This window comes from Taudactylus pleione, unplaced genomic scaffold (assembly GCF_031769625.1).
Source record: "Taudactylus pleione unplaced genomic scaffold, aTauple2 ptg000434l, whole genome shotgun sequence".
Taxonomy (NCBI): Eukaryota; Metazoa; Chordata; class Amphibia; order Anura; family Myobatrachidae; genus Taudactylus; species Taudactylus pleione.
The window spans coordinates 6,914,289-6,939,142 of record NW_028284836.1 but is presented as its reverse complement, the minus strand read 5'-3'; the positions used below and the strand labels follow the sequence as shown (position 1 = coordinate 6,939,142).

Sequence of the window (24,854 nt, the reverse complement as noted above, 5' to 3'; positions counted from 1 at the left end):
TTGATAAATTGACGCAGTTGCGCGTGAAAAAAAAATTAATCAACAATTCCGATCTTTCAGAAACGGCTTTATTGTGCAGTTACGGTTTTAGGAACAGACTGTGTTCAAATTTTAAATTAATTCTCTGTATGATGGAGCATGACGAGTACAGCGTCCGCTATGGAAAAACAACTTTTAACGAGACAATCGCTTGACACCTGTCCTGTTGGTGACTAATTGCTAATAAACTAAGGAATATCTGCAGTCAGATTAGAGAGCGACAAAAGTAATTGGTTCACTCTGCTTCAAAGAAAACTACTGGCGCTTTTTGATGTCATTCGTCATTTGCCACTTAATGCCAACTCAAAGAGTTTGAATACCTGCTAATTCTCTGGTAATCTCAGTTATGAAAAGAAAAAAAACCAATCAAATTCATCTGGAAAAATTCTTCCCCTTTTGGCAGGAACAGAAGCTAATCCCTGTTGTTCACGCAGATATCACATACATAGGTTTCTCGGAGAAGCCACTAATCATTTGTTGTGACCGTGATGCAACTTTATCCTCATACAATGCTTTTCTACCCTTTATGACTTGAAGATGTTCACGTCATCTAGCTAGCCAGTGCACCTCCCTATATTACACACACATGTATAAAGAGAGCTGATCTGGTGGCAGAGATCACAAGGACACACAGCACAGAAGTTACAGGTCGTACTAGTCACTGAGTAAGCAACAGGTAAGCAGGAAACGTGCATTCTGTAATGTAACGTCTGTCTGGTCTCTTTCTTTTAATGCAAATTAAACTTCTCGCATAAATAAATTTAACACTCTTATTTTACTGTATTTGTATCGTTTTTTTTTTTATCTAGATTGATCCTAATCATTTTGTATTTTTCAAAGGAACTGCGCATGTTTCAATATTTAGTTTTTTATTTCTTTTTTTTTTGCTTGTTTTTTTTTTCCATATCATATTTGTTTTCATATTTAATATATTTGGACATGGGGAAAAAAAAGTTTGATTTTTTTTTTCCCCAGAATATTGTTTGCCTTAATGCAAATAAAAGTTATATTTTATGAAGAAGATACACATATAAAAAAATGCACTTTATATCGATCCAGGAAATGAATTAGCCATACTAAAGATTATTGGCATCAACCATTCTGCAAAGAGCTATTATTATCCAACTTAGACTTTATTTTAATTTAATTTAAAGTTTTTCTTTTTTGATGATAGGATGTAGGTTTGAAATGAATACAGGTATGTATTCATTTAAGTAAAAGTTCAGAACTCTTTTTTTGTCATTTATTTTAGAGCACTGAATAATTCGGTGTCTTTGAAAACTAAAATGTGTATTTTTAGATTTGAAGTACTGCAACTCTTGAATAATTGCAAAAATGGTGTCTACATCATTTATAATTTTAATTTTTTTTTATAAATAACAGAAAATATATTCTACAATGTCATAATTTTCTGGGATTTTATGATTGAATATTTTCCTGTGATTTAATATGAAAGCTTAGTTTTCTTAAACTTGTCTCAAGTAGTTAATTAGTGCTATTCATGATCTTTTTTGATGACCTTACTAATGGTATTCAAGGTTAGGTTTTTGCAGATAGCACAAAGATATGCAACAGGGTAGATGTACTAAGGGCAGGACTACACAAAATGCTTGATGATGATCTAGGTATTTTAGTGGACCAGAAACTACAGTGATAGCTAGAAATATATGTGGGAAATACAAAATCATGCCATATGTTTCAAAACCCAAATACTAAATATAGTATTAATATAGTATTAGTGGCACCTATAGTATAGTATTAGTGGCACCTAATATCAGCTACTGAGGAGGAGGGATATAGGAGTCACTATTTCATAAGGGTGGGCAGACAATGTACCACAGTAGGGGGTAAGGTCAGTTGGGTGCTAGGTTGCACTGGGAGATGAATTAGAAGCAGATAGGGAAATGTGGTGATACCATTATACTGTGATTGTATATCCCCTCCTGGACAACTGTGCTTAGTTCTGGGGAGGGAGGACATCTCTAGAAGGACCCTATATACATTTGAGATTACAAAGAAACTTTACTAGACTGCTGCAGAGGAGAGGTTACTTTCAGTGAGGTGAAGGGTTTTAACGAGGTGCAAGTGGGAAGCAGCCACTATACATCCACTATTGTTTTTAGGAGAAATTTGACTTCCCAAAAATTGTAATGGAGAGGTGGAATAACCACCCAAAAAAGGTGATAGAGGTGAAAAAAACAGCATAGAATTTAAACATAATCTGTGTAGACAAAAGCTTATACGCAGTGCTTTCTTTTTGTGAGGGAAAAGGCTCTGTACCCCTCAAAAGTTACAAGTTGATTCACGATTCACAGTAGCTTCCGTACTCTGGACACGTCTGTAATCGCCTCATCATCAGTGGCGTAACTAGTGTATTTGGAGCCCAGGGCAAATTTGAAAAGGGAGCCCCTAGTAGTAGTCCCCCCCTATGCAGTGCCCTTTATATAGTGCCCCCAGCAGTAGTCCCCCTCATGCAGTTTTCCCAGTAGTGGTCCCCCTTATGCAGGCACCCAGTAGCGATTCCCCCTATCCAGTGACCCCTGTAGTGACCCTTCCTATTATTGTCCCCAGTAGTGGTCCCCCCAGTGCAGTGACTCTAGTAGTAGGCCCCTTTTATAATGCCCCCAGTGGTAGATCCCCCCCCAAGTAGTAGTCCCCAGTAGAGGTTCCCCCTCCCGAGTAAGTGCCCCCAGTAGTAGCCCCCCCCAGTAGAGGTCCTCCCAATAATGGTGCCCCCACAAGTAGCCACCCCCCCTGTTGTGCCCCCACCCCCAGTAGAATTCCCCCCAGTAGTAGCCACCCCCTCCCCCGTTGTGCCCCCAGTAGTGCAGACAGGTTTAAAAAAAATACATATAAAAATATACCTACCTGAATCCACGCTGCTGCTCCGGACCGCGACAACGCTCCCGCCGCCTGCCAGTCCTCCCAGGCTGGCGCGCTCAGCATTATGGGAGAGATGTCATGATTTCATGACGTCTGTCCCATTACCCACTGCAGGACCCGGACGGAACCCCGGCCCTTGCAGTGGGTGCTGCAGCAGTCAATGAGAGTCTATCTGACTCTCATTGGCTGCTGTTTAACACACGCATCGCCGCCAGCGCTGGCGGCAATGCGTGTGTTATGCACAGCCTGAGCCCGCCTCCTAGCGCTGGCGGCGATAAGTGTGTTATGCACAGCCTGAGCCCGCCTTCTAGTGCTATTGGGCAAGTGCTCAGGGGGAGGGAACGGGCTCAGGTGTGCAGCACAGGTCCGGCGCTGGAAGCCTAGCGCCGGTCCTGTGTAAATGTGTAGCGCTGACCGCACTCACTGCAGTCGGCACTACACTGGTAGCTAACTAGGTCGGGCCGGTCCATGGCCGGCAGTGCCCCCCCGCGCCGCCGATCCCACGGCGCCCAGGGCACGCACCTTGCCCGACCCACCTAGTTACGCCACTGATCATCATAGTCAGTGCGCAGTACCGCTGCGTAAAGCAATGACATTGGGGGAAATTCAGTAACCAGTGGGGCTCATCCTGCAGCTAATTGATCGTGCTGCCCGATTCAATTAGTGGCGGGAACCCGGCTTGCGAATCACCAGACGCAACACTTTTCCTCGCAGCCTCCGGAGCTGCAGGTAAAAATCTGCGATAAAATCCAGATTCTGCATTTTAGCATGCGGTGAAACCCATTGATTTAGGCAGAATCAATGGGTTAGTGACACGCGTTAACACAGTGAGGAAAAGGCTAATTAATGAAATAGCTATTCCCTGCTTGGTGCAGTGGCGTCCCCCTACGGGCTGACAGCCGGTGTGCATGGGTAGGGGCATGGCCTCGGGGGCATGACCCCCGTCTTAGTCACTCTGGGGGTACCTGAGATGCGGACTGTCCCCCGGGGACCAGTCTGTGCGCAGTGCCGGCTCCCTCACTGTGTCAGGAGCCAAGTGCTGCCCGTAATGCTACAGTGCAGCACCCGGCTCCTGTCACTGAAGAGGAGTTGGCAGTTTGGCGTCACCCCTCGGAGGGTGACACCTGGGCGTGGCTAGCATCCCCCTTGTGACGCCACTGGCTTGGTGTGATCAGCTAGCTGCAGGGTATATCCCACAGCTCATTGAATTCCCCCCTAAATAATATATTTTAACTTCATGCTCCATGTCTAACTTTTTTGGTAACAGTTTTTGAGCACATCGGCCCCTGATCCTGAGTAACTGCACCTGGACAAACCATGCCGCGCTGCAAGGACTGAAACTGGCATCCGGTCACAGTTACCACGTTGGCATTCATATTGTCAATGAAAAAATATAGTTCAACGGGTCGGCAGGCACCATATCGACATCCTCAGAATATTGACATCTTCACAATGTTGACACCTGCTATGTTGCCATGTGGAATGCCAACAGTCTCAGAATGCCGGCAGTTAGGTTTAGGCGCCGCCAGAAAATTTACATGTTAAGCTGAAAGGGGAGGATAAGGGTAGGCTGCGGGAGGTTAGAGTTAGGCACTAGGGGGGAGGTTTTAGTGGTAGGGATTAGGGTTAGTGATAGGGAGAAAATACTCACTGAACGCTGCTCCATCAGACATCTGTGCCAGAACTGCTGGTTAGAGCCGTAACTAGACTTTTTGGTGCCCTGGGCCAGGAAGAGCATTGGCGCCCCCCTCCTCCTTATATTTCAAATAGAGAAATAATACATGTCCCCAAAAAACGGGCCTGGCTTCATGGGGAAGGGCCATGACAAATTTGATTTGTCCCATATGATGATAAATGAGGTACTGATCCTGTTGTACCACTGTTATCCAGGTGTCACTGCCAAATACAGTGTGGATCCAATGGCTGCAGTGATGGTACACAATAATTTGTCCATCATAGCAAACGTGCGCAAGACTGGAGCCGGCAGTGTAGATCACCGACTGAAGGTGTAGAAAGAGCGCTGCTTGTAGTGTATATGTAGAAAATAGCAGCAGCGGGGAGATCCGTAAATGTATCAAGCATCGGGATCTGAACTCACCAGCAAGGGTACTCGAGGTGTTGCTGGTAACAGCTGGGTCAGGAATCGGTGGCTGTGTTCAAGGCTGCCATTAGAAAATGTGGGGCAGATAGCTCCATGTGTAAGGTGACTGACATCAAGTGAGAGGTGATAGGTTTGAGTCCCGGGTATGACGGTATTTTGAAATGTGTGTGTTAAATAAAAGAGGATGTGGCCAGATGGAGGGGGAGTTGGCCAGGGAGGAGATAGGGGCGGCCAGGAGATGCTGGGGATAAAAGAAGAGGAAGCCACAAGTGAGAATGATTATATACAGAAAATTGACAGGCCCAAACAGTGCCCCCTACCCTGCGCTTCCCTGTGCCGTAGCACATGTCGCACCAGCCGAGTTACGGGCCTGCTGCTGCTCACAGGGTCGCAACTAGGGTGGTGCGACCAGTGCCATGGCACAGGGCACCGCAGGGCAGGGGGCGCTGTTCGGGCCTGTCAATTTTCTATGTGTTATCATTCTCACTTGTAGCTTCCTCTTATTTTATCCCCAGCATCTCCTGGCCTCCCCTATCTCTTCCCTGGCCCCAGCATCTCCTGGCCTCCCCTATCTCTTCCCTTGTCCTTTCCTATAAAACCATGCCCCTTTTTCGGGTGCGTTGTCCCTATTTGAAATATAGGGGGGCACCAGTGCTCTCTCTGGCACAGGGCACCAAAAAGTCTAGTTACGGTTCTGGCTGCTCTGTGTCACATGGTCTCCTGGACCCGGAGAACGATGCTGGAGCCACTGCTACCGTCTGGACCAGGTAAGTGACTGTTGGGTCACCAGGGCTGTTATGTCAACATTCTATCGTGTCAACATGTAATCCGTGTAGACATGACAAATGTCAACATGGCCACTGTCGAAATAACAGACTACACCCCGAGAAATATATTTATTATGTTTGCATGTGATGCAGGGTAAATACTGACTGCTGGAAGCGGAAGATAGAGAGAGGAGCATATGTTGGGCTCTCACTGGAGGAGCTCCGAACTCCCAGGGCAGAGGCTCCGGCATCGTCACTGAGCGGGAAGGAGATGCGGCAGATATAACTACGTAGTCTTCATGCTGTTAAGTTAAAAAGTATAGTTGCTGCGTTTCCTTCCCGCTGAGTAATGAGGCCGATCCCTAACGCTCAGCAGATGTTGCGGCATGCAATAGTGGCGCGTACGTCACAAAAACGGCTCTGGCGATACTACATCTAAAGAAAAGCTAAGTGCTGGAGAGGGATGTTTGTAACTATGGCCATCATAGTGTTAATACCCCATACAAGACAGGTTGGTGATTGTCTAGCATTGAGTATTGTGGAGGAAATAGTACAGCATCAGTGACTTCATTAATAAATTCAATATATTTATCAGTGCAATAGCAGTGGTACCCAAACTGTGCGCTGTTGCACCCTGGGGTGCCTCGGGACACTTGCAGGGGTGCCTTAGGTTGGTGGTCCAGCACCAAGTCAAATTCTTTACGGTCAATGTAATTTAAATATGTGGACAAACAGGAGCGCACACCTGTCCACCACCACATAACTGACCCTAAGTATGACAGGTACCGTAACCACAATTTACTTCACTTTACTACTTCACTACATTTTTTAATGAATTCCTCAATAACAAACTTTTGGCTCAGGGGTGCCGTGAAAACAATTCTGATGCACTAGGGAAGCCGTGACTCAAAATAGTTTGGGAACCACTGAGCAATATTATTATGACGAGGAGGAACCTGCCCCCTAGTGGCATTCATAATACTCAGCAGAACCTACTCTGTCTGCACAAAGCATTCCTTGCTCCCTTACATTACACAATACAACTGTTAAGTCATGCATGTAGTTTATAAACTTTGTACCATTGGGTTTTATATAGTGTCTATTCAAAAGTTTTGTGTCACCTCTTACAGCCTTGTACGTTTGTATGGCTACCTATATCTATAATACACGGTATTAGAGTGCATTATACCATATAGTAACATCACTCTATGGACCTCATTCAGAGTCGGTCGAAGCGGGCGCACGGTCGTATGCCACCGATGTTCGCTATACTGTGCATGCGTAAAGTTTGCAATGCGCGTGTGCAAACTAGCGGCTACGATCAGAAATTTCGCTCTCCTTGAACACAGCCAGGTCGGTAGTTTGATTGACAGATGGAGGCGTTTGTGGGTGGTATCAGGGGAAGGTGCTTGAAAACGGGGGAGTGGAGATCCGAACGCAGGCGTGCCTCATTATGCGGACGGCGTTTTATGGGAGTGCATACGGATTATGGGAGTGCATACGGATTATGGGAGTGCATAATTAACAAAGTAGCGTCATGGCACATGTGATATGGGAAGTTTTTACACTGACATGATCGTAGAGCTTAAGAGAGGGTATGGTCAACCTTAAGCTCTACGACCAGTTCCGATGGTTCCCGATGGTCTCGATTAATCCTTATATGCCCGGAGATGACGTGCAATGCGTACAAGAAGGGGGGGTATTTTTTTGAATTCCGGCTGCTTCCTCCTCTTGGTCGGCCAGCTACCGATCCGAACTTAGGGATGCAACTTGCGAGGGAATCATTTGCATATCCGGCCCCTTTTCCCGTACGACCGAGCGGCCGCTTCGACCGACTCTGAATGAGGTCCTATATCTCTTTATTATAATATTCAGAACTTAGACCACTGGGTACTTTCTATGCAATGAATTGTTATTATAATCGGTACTGTGTCAGTTATACGAGATCTTAGAAACATTTGTAAGACTGAGATAAAAGAGCAAAGAGACATAAACTGCACGAATCCTGGTCACTGCGCTATTATAAGTGTTTCAAGTCTCCTTTTATTCCTCAAGGTCTTGTGCCTTGTGTCTGTGCAGAGCGGCTGCTGCTGTATTATACAGTGAGGAGGACACATACAGTATCTTACTTTCTTTTACATGCTTCAACTTTCTTCATTTATTTTACCTTTAAAGGTTATATTGCCCTGTAAAGCTCTTTGTACAAAAGTTCCCCCACATTAAGCCCTGATGCTGGATAACGTAAAGTTCACATCCTGTGGCGTCACAGCTTACGCGCAGCTTTCAGGCTGTCAGCTATGCCGTGCGCTGACATCCAGCAGCGTGCAGCATTTAGCAGGTGTTTGCACAGGACGAATGGGGGCTCAGGTAGATGGGGTAATATCAATAACCTGACTACGCTTCAAGACATGTCCTCTGTTTCGTATTTAGCAAACAGCGGTAAGCTTAGTTTAGCGCTTTGTGGGATCTATTTACCGCTTTGTGGGACCTCCTAAAGCTGGGTACACATTTAACAATGTGTCTCCAGCCGACCTACCGTCCCACGGGACCCGGCGGAGGTTCTGATGTCGGGAGCATGTTCCTTCGCTGACGATGTCGCCCGTCGGAACTGCATGCAGGTCCGACTGGCGATGTCGCCGACGATGTGTGGGATTGCACATCCTCTGTGACATTGAGAGTACACACTAGACAATGTTACCGACATTGCGTCCGATCTGCGTCGTCTAGTGTGTAGTGTACCCGGTATAACTGTCATTTTTCAAACACAGCCTGTGACATGGCAGTTAGGAGTTGATCGGTTGGGACTTTGGGCCTGATTCAGACCCGCTCGCAAGCGCACAGCACTCGCAAGCGGGTCGATGGTCCCCGACTGCGCATGCGCCGGCACCGGTGGGCGCATGCGCGAGACCAGTACTGTGACGGCAGCTCTGTCACAACGGGTCTCGCTACAAGACGGGACGGCTGTCGATGTTGATTGACAGCTCTCCCCGTTTTGTAGGCAGGGAGGGGGAGTGGCTGCACAAACGCAGGCGTTCCCTTAGGAACGCCTGGCATTTGTGGGCGGCCCTACTGACATCACTAGTAATGTCAGTAATGGACTTCCTGCTCTATTAAGTAACAGTATTAAATGGAGCCCGTATGTGTGTGAAGTAGCATTGGTATAAGTAGTTCTTTGGGGGTCCCATAGTAAAATTTTGTTAGTGCCCCCATGTAAAACCTTAATTTTCCCTGGCATGAGGGCATTTTTATCCATGATGAATATGTCCCCGAAGTTTAAAAGTTTGCAGGACTCACTAAAACCCTGGTCTTTCCCCTAAATGACACAATTATAATCCCCCATTGTTGTGGTGTCACGTTTCATCGGCACCATGGTAAGATGCGCAGCGTGTTTTTGTGCTTATTAGAAGTAACTATGTGACAATCAGTTGTTGAACGATTAAGGTGCGTACACACATAACGATTTTTTTAACGATTTAACTATAACGACATCGTTATCGTTAAATCATTTGTAAAATGTTCATCTTTTCAAGCTGAACGATGAACGATAATTGTTCATGAGCGTTCACGTTTGTAGTTTGTAGTTCATCGTCCATTCTGACTGTCCAACAAACGATTTTCGTTCAGAAAATCGTTCATGTTGTGCAGAATGAACGATAAACGATGAATGATTTCCATTCACTGTATGCATGATTAAAAAATCGTTTATCGTTCAGCGTTTTTGAAAATCGTTCATTATTTGAATAACCAACGATTTTTAGTGAACGATTTTCGTTCGCTTTTTCAAGGGAAAATCTGAACGAAAATCGTTCACTAAAATCGTTGGTTACTAACATCGTTGAGTGTGTATGCAGCGTTAGAATAGTTATATAATCTTTATAATCAGTGAAAAAGGTTCCCGGTACTCACCTAACTTGCTGAAGGTCCTGTGGCCAGGTAAGTGGGTCCCGGTGTATAATGTAGCTGCATTGGTGAAGTCCAGAGAGACACGTTCCAGACAGGACTGTTGAACCATACCAGCAGTGACGGGAGAAGCTAGCATCTCGTGGTTATTTTTGGGGGACTGTAAATTAAATTTCCTACTAGTACATGAGTACTTGTGTGACTTTTATTACACCTTGTAACATGACACTTGATCCATCAAAAAAGTAATGCTGGAAAAGTTGCCGCGGAACAACTTTTAATTTAGTCTATTACGGCTGCGTAAGAGTGTTCCGGTGTACCCAGCGTTTAACGCGTTCTCCTCTCTGTTTCAGCCGCACCGCCTGAGAATGCCGTGGCCTGTTTGGAGCTGGGTCCTGGCCATGCTTGGAGTTTTTATATTTCATGTTGGGGAGGTGCGGAGCCAGTGCTGGGAGACAGGTGCATGCGTAGACCTCAGCAGCGACGACAGGATCCTGGTGAGACATTTCATTTATCATCGTATCTCTCATCTCCTAGCAGTGAAGTCTACCATGCCCTAAAGAGATGCTACCACCATGCTGAGACTTGTAGTACAATGCAGGGGACATAGGGGGTCATTCAGACCCACTCGCAGCGGCAGCATGCTCGCAAGTGGGTCGATGTTCCCCACTGCGCATGCGCATGACGGAGGGAGCTCCGTTGTGCGCATGCGCGAGACCCGGCGAGCGACGGGCTTTCCATCGCTCGGGGTCTCGCACCAAAGGGGGCGTGCTGTCGATGTTGATTGCCAGCACGCCCCCTTTGGTGGACGTGCCGGGGGCGTGCCTGCCAGACGGAGGCGTTCCCATGGGAACGCCTACCATCTGAAGCCGGCCCCACTGGGAACGCCTACCATCTGAAGCCGGCCCCATCTGAAGCCGGCCCTCACTCCAGGGCTTGTGGCTGGGAAACCCGACCGCAGGGTTTCCCTCGCAAGTCCGATGGTCGCGATGGTCAAGACCATCGCGACCATCTTTTTGCACGCTCGTATATGCTGTGGGTGGTGACCCACAGCTATACGAGCGTCCAAGAGGACGCTCCATTTTAATGGAGGAGGGCCCTGATTCAGAGCGAGCGCTCTGGTCAGACCGTCCGGCTCTGAATCAGGCCCATAGAATGCAGGTGCACACTCTAGGTACTAAGGCCCTGATTCAAGTGGCTGTTCGTTCGCTCCGAGCGATGTTTGCCCAACTGCGCATGCGTACGGATCGTAATACGCATGTGCGAACCACTCAGTGCGGCCGAAATTCATGTGCTCGCAAAATAGAGAATGCCTGATAATTTGAGTGACAGGAGGAGGCGTATGTGGGTGGTAACAGGGGAAGGTGCTTGAAAACGGGGAGTGGAGATCAGAACGCAGGCGTGCTTAAAGGTCAAAACGGGCGTTTTATGGGTGTGCATAATTAATACAGCAGCGTCATTGACCACGTCACTGGGTTATTTTATAGCCAGAACTGCTCGCAAGATTGTGGTAGCAAAAACCAACCACAAGAATAGCGAGCAGTTCATACGCTGGTCGATGTACTCGATTAATCTAATAAATAGCGGACATGACGTGTGGTGCGAGCGGCCAGGGGGCGTAGTTTCCCAAAAAACGACCGCAAGTTTTGTACGCTCGTTCAGACCTAGAGGCGTGAACAGACCGCAAAGAGCAAACGGTTCATTTGAATAGCCACCCCTATTTTCAGGACGAGCGAGCGCAAATAGCTACCGGCTCTGAATGAGGGCCATTGTTCAAAGGTGAAAATCTGCACTGGAAGATCATCAGCCGACCACATCAAACGTATTCTCCCTTCTCCCCTTACTCACTGGTCGCTCATCACTCAGACTTGGGGAGTTACCAAGTGTTCGCGTGGTTGAGAGTAATAGGGGCAGATTCGATTTAGCGCAAGGTCCCGCTGCCAGCTGACGTGCATTTCCTGGCATTACTGCAAATAAGACAACCATTAATTGCTTGGGGTAGAAGGAAAAATAAGTGGTTTTTTAACATCAGGCACAGGACCATCGCATGAGGCGCAGAATTAAATCGCCCCCATAGATTGGGAGATTGAGGCCAAGTCAAACTGAGGGCCTGATTCAGAGCCAGACGCTGAATGAGGGCGGCCACATCTATTTTCTGACCCGGCCTCCTGGCCGCTCGCATAGCTGTGGGTGACCACCCACAGCTATAGCGAGTGGCCATGATGATGGTCGCGATGGTCAAGACCATCGCGACCATCGGGCTTGTGATGAGACCCTTGTGGTAGGGTCTCGTTGCCGCAAGCCCCAGACAGAGCCTAAAGCTCTCCCACTGACATCACTTGTGATGTCAGTGGGGCCGGCCCCAGACGGTAGGCGTTCCCACGGGAACGCCTCCGTCTGGAAAGCCACGCCCCCGGCCTGCCCACAAAAGGGGGCGTGCTGTCACTCAACATCGACAGCACGCCCCCTTTGATACGAGACCCAGAGCTACGGAGTGCCCATCGCTATCCGGGTCTCGCGCATGCGCACGACGGAGCCGGCTCTGTCGTACGCATACGCACTGGGCCACCATCGACCCGCTTGTGAGTGCATAGCGCTCGCGAGCGGGTCTGAATCAGGCCCTGAACTCTAGAGATGGAAGCTTTGTGTTCCAGGTCCTGTACAATGTGAAGAATAGTTTTGATGGACTGAAAAAACCCACACACGGGCATAAGGACTGTTTAACACTTAGATGTGAAGCCATTTGGGGCACTTAGAGACTGCGAACACATTCGGCCATATTTAGTATCAGACTTGCAGCCTCTTGTGGTCGGGGAGGCAGGTGAGGGGATCTCACGAGTACAGGGCGGGCTCGGAGCCTCAAGTCAATCATGCCCCTTAGAGATTCAGCCAAAGTTGTCACCTTTTAGGATGGGCAGAGCTTTTGATAAATGCCCACAACACTACTAAGACACGCCCACAAGTCAGGGTGGTTCCATGCACCCACTTTGCCACCACCCAGTTCCCGCCCCCGAAACGCCATATTTCACAGAAAGAAAGATCCAGATGCGACGTGTCCAACTGAGAATAGGACCGACATCAGCAAGAATGTGTAAAGTCGCTTCTGCGCATGAACTGTAGAAAAAATTCGCCATTTGCGCCAGTAAAGAGAGATTTGTGCAACTCAGGATCTGACACTTTCTCAGAAACATGGGATTTCACTTGTCTGCTTCTCTTTAACAAGAAAATGTTTTATACCTAATGCAAAGAGCCCACCAAATGATCCCGCTGGTAATCAGCTGTAGGGGTAACATATACACTAATATCTAACACAACCCACCCATGCAAAGCTTCATGTTAAGATATTTATATTACAATGTTTTCAATTTTAATTCTAAAAACACCGGGCAAAAGATAGGTCCATTTTGTAAATAAATCAACCTGGCATGCGCTTTGAATGGTGAAACTACCAATAGATAAAGCTTTTCTTTGTCAGTTTTATTTGGAAATAGATCATCAAACATAATGCACTTTTTTCCACAAACTCTGCATGTATGCACAGTGAGGGCTCTCCACCTCAGGACCAGCCCACATCTGCACAGTCACCATTATTAGGGGACCAGCCAAAGCCCTCTTTACTTCATGCCAGCTGAATCATCACTCCATCTAAGAAGGATTGGTACGTTCCACATTGGTGGTGCACTGATACAGGCTAGCCCAGGTGTTAAGTGTATATACAGACTTGCAATATAGTGCTAAATTTACTAAAGTGAGAGTTTTTAGAAATGAGTTTTAGAAGAGATGTTGCCCATAGCAACCAATCAGATTCTAGCTATTATCTTCTAGAAGGAGCTAGTTAAATGTTAAGTAGAATCTGATTGGTTGCTATGGGCACCATCTCTTCTGAAACTCACTTCTAAAAGCTCTCACTTTATTAAATTTACCCCTTAGAGTTTGTTTCCTACCGAAACGCGTAGCTTACCGTGTGAAATGCGTACATCTTAATCAGCTGCAGCCGTTCCGATGCTTGTGTATGCAACACTTTTGTGAATTCAATATATTATATATATTTTCCAACAAAACAGGAAAAAAACTTGTTCTCTTGCAAATTCTACCTTCCATAGTGCACACCTGGTTGATTAATGTGTGAAGTCCATGGTGAAGAAGGAAGCAGTGATTCAGATAATATTTATAGCGCTACTGATAGAATCTGTCACTGTCACTGTGCAATAATTCCAACCTTGAAAGTACTCAACTTGAATAACTACACTGTTTCAAAGAGGGAGATGTATCCAATCCTGGAGGGCGATAAAGTAAAAACGAAACGGTAATTTTTCAAACCAGCCTCTAAAGTGACAGTTTAGGAGCTGATTGGTTGGTACCTTATATCTCTCAACTAAATCTCTGTCCAAGGTTTGATAGATTTCCCCCTCAGTGAGAACATTTATTACACATAGTAATGACATCTGACCATCCCCATTACCAAAGTCAGTAACTGAAGGTCTTATTGATCCCTGCCTGTTAGTCATAGCACTCTTCTCTGTTTGGTGCTACTGCATTAATATTTTGGGGGGTATTTGGGATTGTATGTGTGTTTTTTGAGCAATCATTGCAAAAGCATTTTCCAAAAATTATATATATATCACAGGTCCTAATAGGAATATTGCCACTCTTTGTTTCCCGGTAGGAATGTATTAAAGCCTGCAAGATGGACCTGTCTGCGGAGTCACCAGTGTATCCCGGGAACGGGCACATGCAGCCACTCTCTGAAAACATCAGGAAGTACGTGATGAGCCACTTCCGCTGGAATAAGTTCGGTAGAAGGAACAGCACAGGCAGCGACGGCAGCAACGCAGGCTACAAGCGGGAAGATATCGCCAACTATCCCATATTCAACCTCTTCCCCGGCAGTGACAACCAAAACTCCCAAGACAGCAACTTGGAAGAGGAGGACAGGCAAGACAGCAAGAGGTCCTATTCTATGGAGCACTTTCGATGGGGGAAGCCAGTGGGCAGGAAGAGGAGGCCCATTAAGGTCTTCCCAACTGACGCAGAAGAAGAATCGTCAGAGAGTTACCCCATGGAGCTGAGAAGAGAGTTGTCCCTGGAGTTTGACTACCCGGAAACCAACTCTGATGAAAATTTGGAAGACAGTGAGATGGCGGAAAACCCGATTAAAAAAGATAGGAAATACAAGATGCATCACTTTCGGTGGGAAGGGCCCCCCAAAGATAAAAGGTATGGAGGATTCATGACCCCGGAGCGAAGTCAGACACCGCTAATGACTCTTTTCAAAAACGCCATCATTAAAAATGCCCACAAAAAGGGTCAGTAGGATAGAATAGCCCCCTCCCCCACTTAGAGCTCTTTCAGGTGAAACCAGCACGTCTCTTCTTGTCTCCGTCATCTACTCTACGATCAACTCTTACCCGTCCACTTCGTAGCTAGCGCTATACACCCATCTTGAATTTATGTTATGTCACACTGAGTTTTGAATGTACTGTACAAAGTCAGTAAAATCTGGAAAGGAAGACGTAAAAAAAAATTTAAAAAACGGCATTGTACATAAGGAAAGGGTAAATGTTTCTACCGGTGAATCTCTAGTTTTTCGGTTTGCTAAATTATTTTCATATCTGAAGAACTGTACAATAATGTAAATGAATGGAAAATTAAACGTTTACAATCTTACTGGCTATCCGGCAATTATTCTTTACTTAAGCCTGTCACTTTTGTTTAAATGGAAGACATAGCCTATTGGAACATTGCCACAGGTGGCCACGATACATAAAAGAATATGAGGACCCTCCAATTTGGGTACGGTGGTGGGCTTAACCAACGTTTATGAGGATGGAGCCATTTCTCTAGTAACTAGTGACATCACTGAGCACTTTGACGGTGTCATCGGATCCTACTGCGTGATTGGCTGCATTCTCATAAATATTGGTTCGGTACTGTACTATATCAACCACGCAGTACCGGGCTAATGCAAAATTACATGCAAGGGTCCCCTTGTCCAGTATTGTTCTGATGGATATATCTGTATAATTCATACTTGCCGACATTCAGCTCCCTCCTTCCGGGAGGGGGCTGAATGTCAGCTTACAGAAGGGGGCGTGGCCGCACTATAGCACCGTTGCGGGGCGTGGCCAGTGTGGGCCGGGGGTGTGGCCGAGAGATCGCGTCATCGCGGCTCCCGGCCAAATCGGGAGGGTAGGCAAGCCTGGTATAATTACATTAATCCAGTAACCTCCACAAATGTCTTTTTGGGCTTTGGCATTTATAAAACATACACCCAATGTGTGTTTTAAAGCTGTGGAGTGTTTGCAGCTGTGCAAGGTACTGTAAGTTGTGTCTGACAAATGTGGATAATATAACAGTTTATAAAAGTGTTTCTCCAGTTCCAGCCAGCCCCCCCGCCCCCAGTGTTGCTCCAGTTCAAGTCAGCGCCCCGGTGTCGCTCCAGCCAGCCCCCTAGTGTCTCTCCAGCTAAAGCCTCCGCATCCCTCTGGCTCCAGTCCACAGATACTCACCTTCTGGGTCTTCTGGCTACTCCTGTTCACACCTCAGTTATTGTGGCGTGACGTCATGACGTCACTTGGTGCAATAAAGTTATTATTGTTTATTGTATCTCGCAATAAAAAAAAAAAATATTCCATCAGCTGCTGATGGTGCCTGAAGACAAGAGACAGTGGCTCCCGGACACAGATAGATCCATCTATAAACGCATCATCTCCAAATAATAAATAGACCTATTTTCCCCAAATAGCCTCAACATTATATTAACAGCATTTACATTTAATTAAAAAAGACCTATCCCCCCTAATTAGTCCCAACATTAAATAATTAGCATTCTTATTTCATAACTAGCCCTTATTCACCCCTAGCTTAGCAGCACATTCCATTAATAACCCCCAAATCACCACATGCTGTAAGATGACTGATCCCAGGAAATACTTAAATATACTTCAGCCCAGACATGGGACCACCTTATTCCCGGGCTTTGGGGGCTCAAAGTATGCGACTGCTTTCTCCCCCTGTAAAAACCTAATTCACAAACACAGCAAACATAAAATCAGAAGATGGGCCTGATGCGGAGTTGACCCTTTGCGTAGTGTATCGTGCATATTTCGCACTGCGTGTGCTCCTGAACTTTGCGCACACAATTAGTGCAATGCAGAGTTTTACACAATTAATCTCATCTCTACTAGCAAATAAAGACGCTGTTAACGGACGTTGTCACGCCTGCTAAGTTCAGGGAGGGCGTGCCGGCGTAACTGCGGGCGCTGCAGAGACGGACGTAGGTATGCTGTGGACATGCCAGTTTTTCAGAAATATCTATAGCACCAAGTATGAGTTGGTGTAAGTAAGCATTGATTATAATGATGAGTATAAAACGTAGGGTACAGATAGGTGCAGTACCCTCACAGACACTCAGACGATTACAACTTTGCACGAAGGCGTATATATGCATTTATTTACCTGCTCGATTCCTCTGAGAGGAGAACATCCTACAGCATGGGTCTTCAACGTTTGGCCCTTCAGCTGCTGTGGAACTACAGATCCCAGGATGCCCTGCCACAGTCATAGCATGCTGTTATATCAAAACGGTGGCAGGGCATGCTGGGATGTGTAGTTCCAAAGCAGCTGGAGGGCCAAAGGTTGAAGACCCCTGTTCTACAGCTTGAACTTTGCACCAGGCTCTAAGCGCGAATCCAATATACTGTGCATAAACTAAGAGGAAATCCTATATACTGTGCATAAACTAAGGGACAATCCTATATACTGTGCATAAAATAAGGGACAATCCTATATACTGTGCATAAACTAAGGGTCAGTCCTATATACTGTGCATAAACTAGGGGGCAATCCTATATACTGTGCATAAACTAAGAGGAAATCCTATATACTGTGCATAAAATAAGGGACAATCCTATATACTGTGCATAAACTAAGGGTCAGTCCTATATACTGTGCATAAACTAGGGGGAAATCCGATATACTGTGCATAAATTAAGGGACAATCCTATATACTGTGCATAAACTAAGGGACAATCCGATATACTGTGCATAAACTAAGGGACAATCCTATATACTGTGCATACACTAAGGGACAATCCTATATACTGTGAATAAACTAAGGGGAAATCCTATATACTGTGCATAAACTATGGGGAAAACCTATATATACTGTGCTTAAACTAAGGGTCAATCCTATATACTGTGTATAAACTAAGGGAAAATCCAAAATATATACTGTGCATAAACTATGGGAAATCCTATATATACTGTGCATAAACTAAGGGGCAATCCTATATACTGTCCATAAACTATGGGGAGATCCTATATACTGTGCATAAACTGTGGTTAAATCCTATATACTGTGCATAAATTATGGGGAAATCCTATATATACTGTGCATAAACTAAGGGGCAATCCTATATACTGTGCATAAACTATGGGGAGATCCTATATATACTGTGCATAAACTAAGGGGAAATCCTATGTACTGTGAATAAAACTAAGGGGAAATCCTATATACTGTGTATAAACTTAGAGGCAATCCTATATACTGTGCATAAACTAAAGGAAAATCCTATATATACTGTGTATAAATAAACTAAGGGGCAATCCTATATACTGTGCATAAACTTTGGGGAGATCCTATATATACTGTGCATAAACTATGGGAAAATCCTACAGTATATATTGTGCATAAACTAAGGGGAAATCCTTTATACTGTGCATAAACTAAGGGATAATCCTATATACTGTACTGTGTATAAACTAAGGGACAATCCTACAGTCTATACTGTGCATAAACTAAGGGACAATCCTATATACAGTGCATAAACTAAGGGGCAATCCTATATACTGTGCATAAACTACAGGGAAATACTATATACTGTACTGTGTATAAACTAAGGGGCAATCCTATATACTGTGTATAAACTAAGGGACAATCCTATATACTGTACTGTGTATAAACTAAGGGGCAATCCTATATACTGTACTGTGTATAAACTCAGGGGCAATCCTATATACTGTGCATAAATTAAGGCACAATCCTATATACTGTGCATAAACTAAGGGACAATCCTATATACTGTGCATAAACTAAGGGACAATCCTATATACTGTGCATAAACTACAGGGAAATCCGACACTGTACTGTGTATAAACTAAGGGACAATCCTATATACTGTACTGTGTATAAACTAAGGGGCAATCCTATATACTGTGCATAAACTAAGGGGTAATCTTATATACTGTACTGTGTATAAACTAAGGGGTAATCTTATATACTGTACTGTGTATAAACTAAGGGACAATCCTGTATGCTGTGCATAAACTAAGGGGCAATCCTATATACTGTGCATAAACTAAGGGGAAATCCTATATATACTGTGCTTAAACTAAGGGTCAATCCTATATACTGTGTATAAACTAAGGGGAAATCCTATATATACTGTGCTTAAACTAAGGAGCAATCCTATATACTGTGTATAAACTATGGGGAAATCCTATATATACTGTGCATAAACTATGGGGAAATCCTATATATACTGTGCATAAACTAAGGGGCAATCCTATATACTGTGCATAAACTTTGGGGAGATCCTATATATACTGTGCATAAACTAAGGGGAAATCCTTTATACTGTGCATAAACTAAGGGGAAATCCTATATACTCTACTGTGTATAAACTACGGGACAATCCTATATACTGTACTGTGTATAAACTAAGGGACAATCCTACAGTCTATACTGTGCATAAACTAAGCGGCAATCCTATATACTGTGCATAAACTACAGGGAAATCCTATATACTGTACTGTGTATAAACTAAGGGACAATCCTATAAACTGTGTATAAACTAAGGGACAATCCTATATACTGTGTATAAACTAAGGGGCAATCCTATATACTGTCTGTGTATAAACTCAGGGGCAATCCTATATACTGTGCATAAATTAAGGCACAATCCTATATACTGTGCATAAACTAAGGGGTAATCTTATATACTGTGCATAAACTAAGGGACAATCCTATATACTCTGCATAAACTAGGGGGAAATCCGATATACTGTGCATAAACTAAGGGACAATCCTATATACTGTGCATAAACTAAGGGACAATCCTATATACTGTGCATAAACTAAGAGGAAATCCTATATACTGTGCATAAACTAAGGGACAATCCGATATACTGTGCATAAACTAAGGGACAATCCTATATACTGTGCATACACTAAGGGACAAACCTATATTCTGTGCATAAACTAAGGGGAAATCCTATATACTGTGCATAAACTATGGGGAAATCCTATATATACTGTGCTTAAACTAAGGGTCAATCCTATATACTGTGTATAAACTAAGGGAAAATCCTAAATATATACTGTGCATAAACTATGGGGAAATCCTATATATACTGTGCATAAACTAAGGGGCAATCCTTTATATACTGTCCATAAACTATGGGGAGATCCTATATACTGTGCATAAACTATGGTTACATCCTATATACTGTGCATAAACTATGGGGAAATCCTATATATACTGTGCATAAACTAAGGGGCAATCCTATATACTGTGCATAAACTATGGGGAGATCCTATATATACTGTGCATAAACTAAGGGGAAATCCTATGTACTGTGTATAAAACTAAAGGGAAATCCTATATACTGTGTATAAACTTAGAGGCAATCCTATGTACTGTGCATAAACTAAAGGAAAATCCTATATATACTGTGTATAAACTAAGGGGCAATCCTATATACTGTGCATAAACTATGGGGAGATCCTATATACTGTGTATAAACTTAGAGGCAATCCTATATACTGTGCATAAACTAAAGGAAAATCCTATATATACTGTGTATAAACTAAGGGAAAATCCTATATACTGTGCATAAACTAAGGGGCAATCCTATATACTGTGCATAAACTTTGGGGAGATCCTATATATACTGTGCATAAACTATGGGAAAATCCTACAGTATATATTGTGCATAAACTAAGGGGAAATCCTTCATACTGTGCATAAACTAAGGTGAATTCCTATATACTGTACTGTGTATAAACTAAGGGATAATCCTATATACTGTACTGTGTATAAACTAAGGGACAATCCTATATACTGTGCATAAACTAAGGGACAATCCTATATACTGTGCATAAACTAAGGGGCAATCCTATATACTGTGCATAAACTACAGGGAAATACTATATACTGTACTGTGTATAAACTAAGGGGCAATCCTATATACTGTGTATATAAACTAAGGGACAATCCTATATACTGTACTGTGTATAAACTAAGGGGCAATCCTATATACTGTACTGTGTATAAACTCAGGGGCAATCCTATATACTGTGCATAAATTAAGGCACAATCCTATATACTGTGCATAAACTAAGGGACAATCCTACAGTCTATACTGTGCATAAACTAAGGGACAATCCTATATACTGTGCATAAACTAAGGGACAATCCTACAGTCTATACTGTGCATAAACTAAGGGACAATCCTATATACTGTGCATAAACTAAGGGACAATCCTACAGTCTATACTGTGCATAAACTAAGGGACAATCCTATATACTGTACTGTGTATAAACTAAGGGACAATCCTATATACTGTACTGTGTATAAACTAAGGGGCAATCCTATATACTGTGCATAAACTAAGGGGTAATCTTATATACTGTACTGTGTATAAACTAAGGGACAATCTTATATACTGTACTGTGTATAAACTAAGGGACAATCCTATATACTGTGCATAAACTAAGGGACAATCCTGTATACTGTGCATAAACTATGGGGCAATCCTATATACTGTGCATAAACTAAAGGAAAATCCTATATGTACTGTGCTTAAACTAAGGATCAATCCTATATACTGTGTATAAACTAAGGGGAAATCCTATATATACTGTGCATAAACTATGGGGAAATCCTATATATACTGTGCATAAACTAAGGGGCAATCCTATATATACATAATCTATGGGGAAATCCTATATATACTGTGCATAAACTTTGGGGAGATCCTATATATACTGTGCATAAACTAAGGGGAAATCCTTTATACTGTGCATAAACTAAGGGGAAATCCTATATACTGTACTGTGTATAAACTAAGGGACAATCCTACAGTCTATACTGTGCATAAACTAAGGGACAATCCTACAGTCTATACTGTGCATAAACTAAGGGGCAATCCTATATACTGTGCATAAACTAAAGGGAAATACTATATACTGTACTGTGTATAAACTAAGGGACAATCCTATATACTGTGTATATACTAAGGGACAATCCTATATACTGTGTATAAACTAATGGACAATCCTATATACTGTGTATAAACTAAGGGTCAATCCTATATACTGTGTATAAACTAAGGGACAATCCTATATACTGTGTATAAACTAAGGGAAAATCCTATATACAGTGTATAAACTAAGGGGCAATCCTATATACTGTACTGTGTATAAACTCAGGGGCAATCCTATATACTGTGCATAAATTAAGGCACAATCCTATATACTGTGTATAAACTCAGGGGCAATCCTATATACTGTGCATAAATTAAGGCACAATCCTATATACTGTGCATAAACTAAGGGAAAATCCTATATACTGTGCATAAACTAAGGAGCAATCCTATAAACTGTGTATAAACTAAGGGGAAATCCTATATACTGTGCATAAACTAAGGGAAAATCCTATATACTGTGCATAAACTAAGGGAAAATCCTATATACTGTGCATAAACTAAGGGGCAATCCTATGTACTGTATATAAAACTAAAGGGAAATCCTATATACTGTGTATAAACTTAGAGGCAATCCTATATACTGTGCATAAACTAAAGGAAAATCCTATATATACTGTGTATAAACTAAGGGGCAATCCTATATACTGTGCATAAACTATGGGGAGATCCTATATACTGTGTATAAACTTAGAGGCAATCCTATATACTGTGCATAAAAAACTAAAGGAAAATCCTATATATACTGTGTATAAACTAAGGGAAAATCCTATATACTGTGCATAAACTAAGGGGCAATCCTATAGACTGTGCATAAACTTTGGGGAGATCCTATATATACTGTGCATAAACTATGGGAAAATCCTACAGTATATATTGTGCATAAACTAAGGGGAAATCCTTCATACTGTGCATAAACTAAGGTGAATTCCTATATACTGTACTGTATATAAACTAAGGGATAATCCTATATACTGTACTGTGTATAAACTAAGGGACAATCCTACAGTCTATACTGTGCATAAACTAAGGGACAATCCTATATACTGTGCATAAACTAAGGGGCAATCCTATATACTGTGCATAAACTACAGGGAAATACTATATACTGTACTGTGTATAAACTAAGGGGCAATCCTATATACTGTGTATAAACTAAGGGACAATCCTATATACTGTACTGTGTATAAACTAAGGGGCAATCCTATATACTGTACTGTGTATAAACTCAGGGGCAATCCTATATACTGTGCATAAATTAAGGCACAATCCTATATACTGTGCATAAACTAAGGGACAATCCTATATACTGTGCATAAACTAAGGGACAATCCTACAGTCTATACTGTGCATAAACTAAGGGACAATCCTATATACTGTGCATAAACTAAGGGACAATCCTACAGTCTATACTGTGCATAAACTAAGAGACAATCCTATATACTGTGCATAAACTAAGGGACAATCCTACAGTCTAAAACTAAGGGACAATCCTATATACTGTACTGTGTATAAACTAAGGGACAATCCTATATACTGTACTGTGTATAAACTAAGGGGCAATCCTATATACTGTGCATAAACTAAGGAGTAATCTTATATACTGTACTGTGTATAAACTAAGGGACAATCTTATATACTGTACTGTGTATAAACTAAGGGACAATCCTATATACTGTGCATAAACTAAGGGGCAATCTTATATACTGTGTATAAACTAAGGGACAATCCTATATACTGTGCATAAACTAAGGGACAATCCTGTATACTGTGCATAAACTATGGGGCAATCCTATATACTGTGCATAAACTAAAGGAAAATCCTATATGTACTGTGCTTAAACTAAGGGTCAATCCTATATACTGTGTATAAACTAAGGGGAAATCCTATATATACTGTGCATAAACTATGGGGAAATCCTATATATACTGTGCATAAACTAAGGGGCAATCCTATATATACATAATCTATGGGGAAATCCTATATATACTGTGCATAAACTTTGGGGAGATCCTATATATACTGTGCATAAACTAAGGGGAAATCCTTTATACTGTGCATAAACTAATGGGAAATCCTATATACTGTACTGTGTATAAACTAAGGGACAATCCTACAGTCTATACTGTGCATAAACTAAAGGACAATCCTACAGTCTATACTGTGCATAAACTAAGGGGCAATCCTATATACTGTGCATAAACTAAAGGGAAATACTATATACTGTACTGTGTATAAACTAAGGGACAATCCTATATACTGTGTATAAACTAAGGGACAATCCTATATACTGTACTGTGTATAAACTAAGGGACAATCCTACAGTCTATACTGTGCATAAACTAAGGGACAATCCTACAGTCTATACTGTGCATAAACTAAGGGGCAATCCTACATACTGTGCATAAACTAAAGGGAAATACTATATACTGTACTGTGTATAAACTAAGGGACAATCCTATATACTGTGTATAAACTAAGGGACAATCCTATATACTGTGTATAAACTAAGGGACAATCCTATATACTGTGTATAAACTAAGGGTCAATCCTATATACTGTGTATAAACTAATGGACAATCCTATATACTGTGTATAAACTAAGGGACAATCCTATATACTGTGTATAAACTAAGGGGCAATCCTATATACTGTACTGTGTATAAACTAAGGGACAATCCTATATACTGTGCATAAATTAAGGCACAATCCTATATACTGGGTATAAACTCAGGGGCAATCCTATATACTGTGCATAAATTAAGGCACAATCCTATATACTGTGCATAAACTAAGGGAAAATCCTATATACTGTGCATAAACTAAAGGAAAATCCTATATGTACTGTGCTTAAACTAAAGGTCAATCCTATATACTGTGTATAAACTAAGGGGA

The 24,854-nt window shown here is 42.9% G+C and overlaps 1 protein-coding gene across 1 annotated transcript; it reads left to right on the top strand.

Annotated features, from left to right (window-relative positions):
• Positions 1 to 651: 651 nt before the first annotated feature.
• Positions 652 to 15,357, top strand: POMC (proopiomelanocortin). The gene is made up of 3 exons (XM_088447533.1): positions 652 to 715; positions 10,044 to 10,187; positions 14,357 to 15,357. The coding sequence occupies exons 2-3, from the start codon at positions 10,059 to 10,061 to the stop codon at positions 15,002 to 15,004; spliced, it is 777 nt and encodes a 258-aa protein (XP_088303659.1). The 5' UTR covers positions 652 to 715; positions 10,044 to 10,058; the 3' UTR covers positions 15,005 to 15,357.
• Positions 15,358 to 24,854: the final 9,497 nt, after the last annotated feature.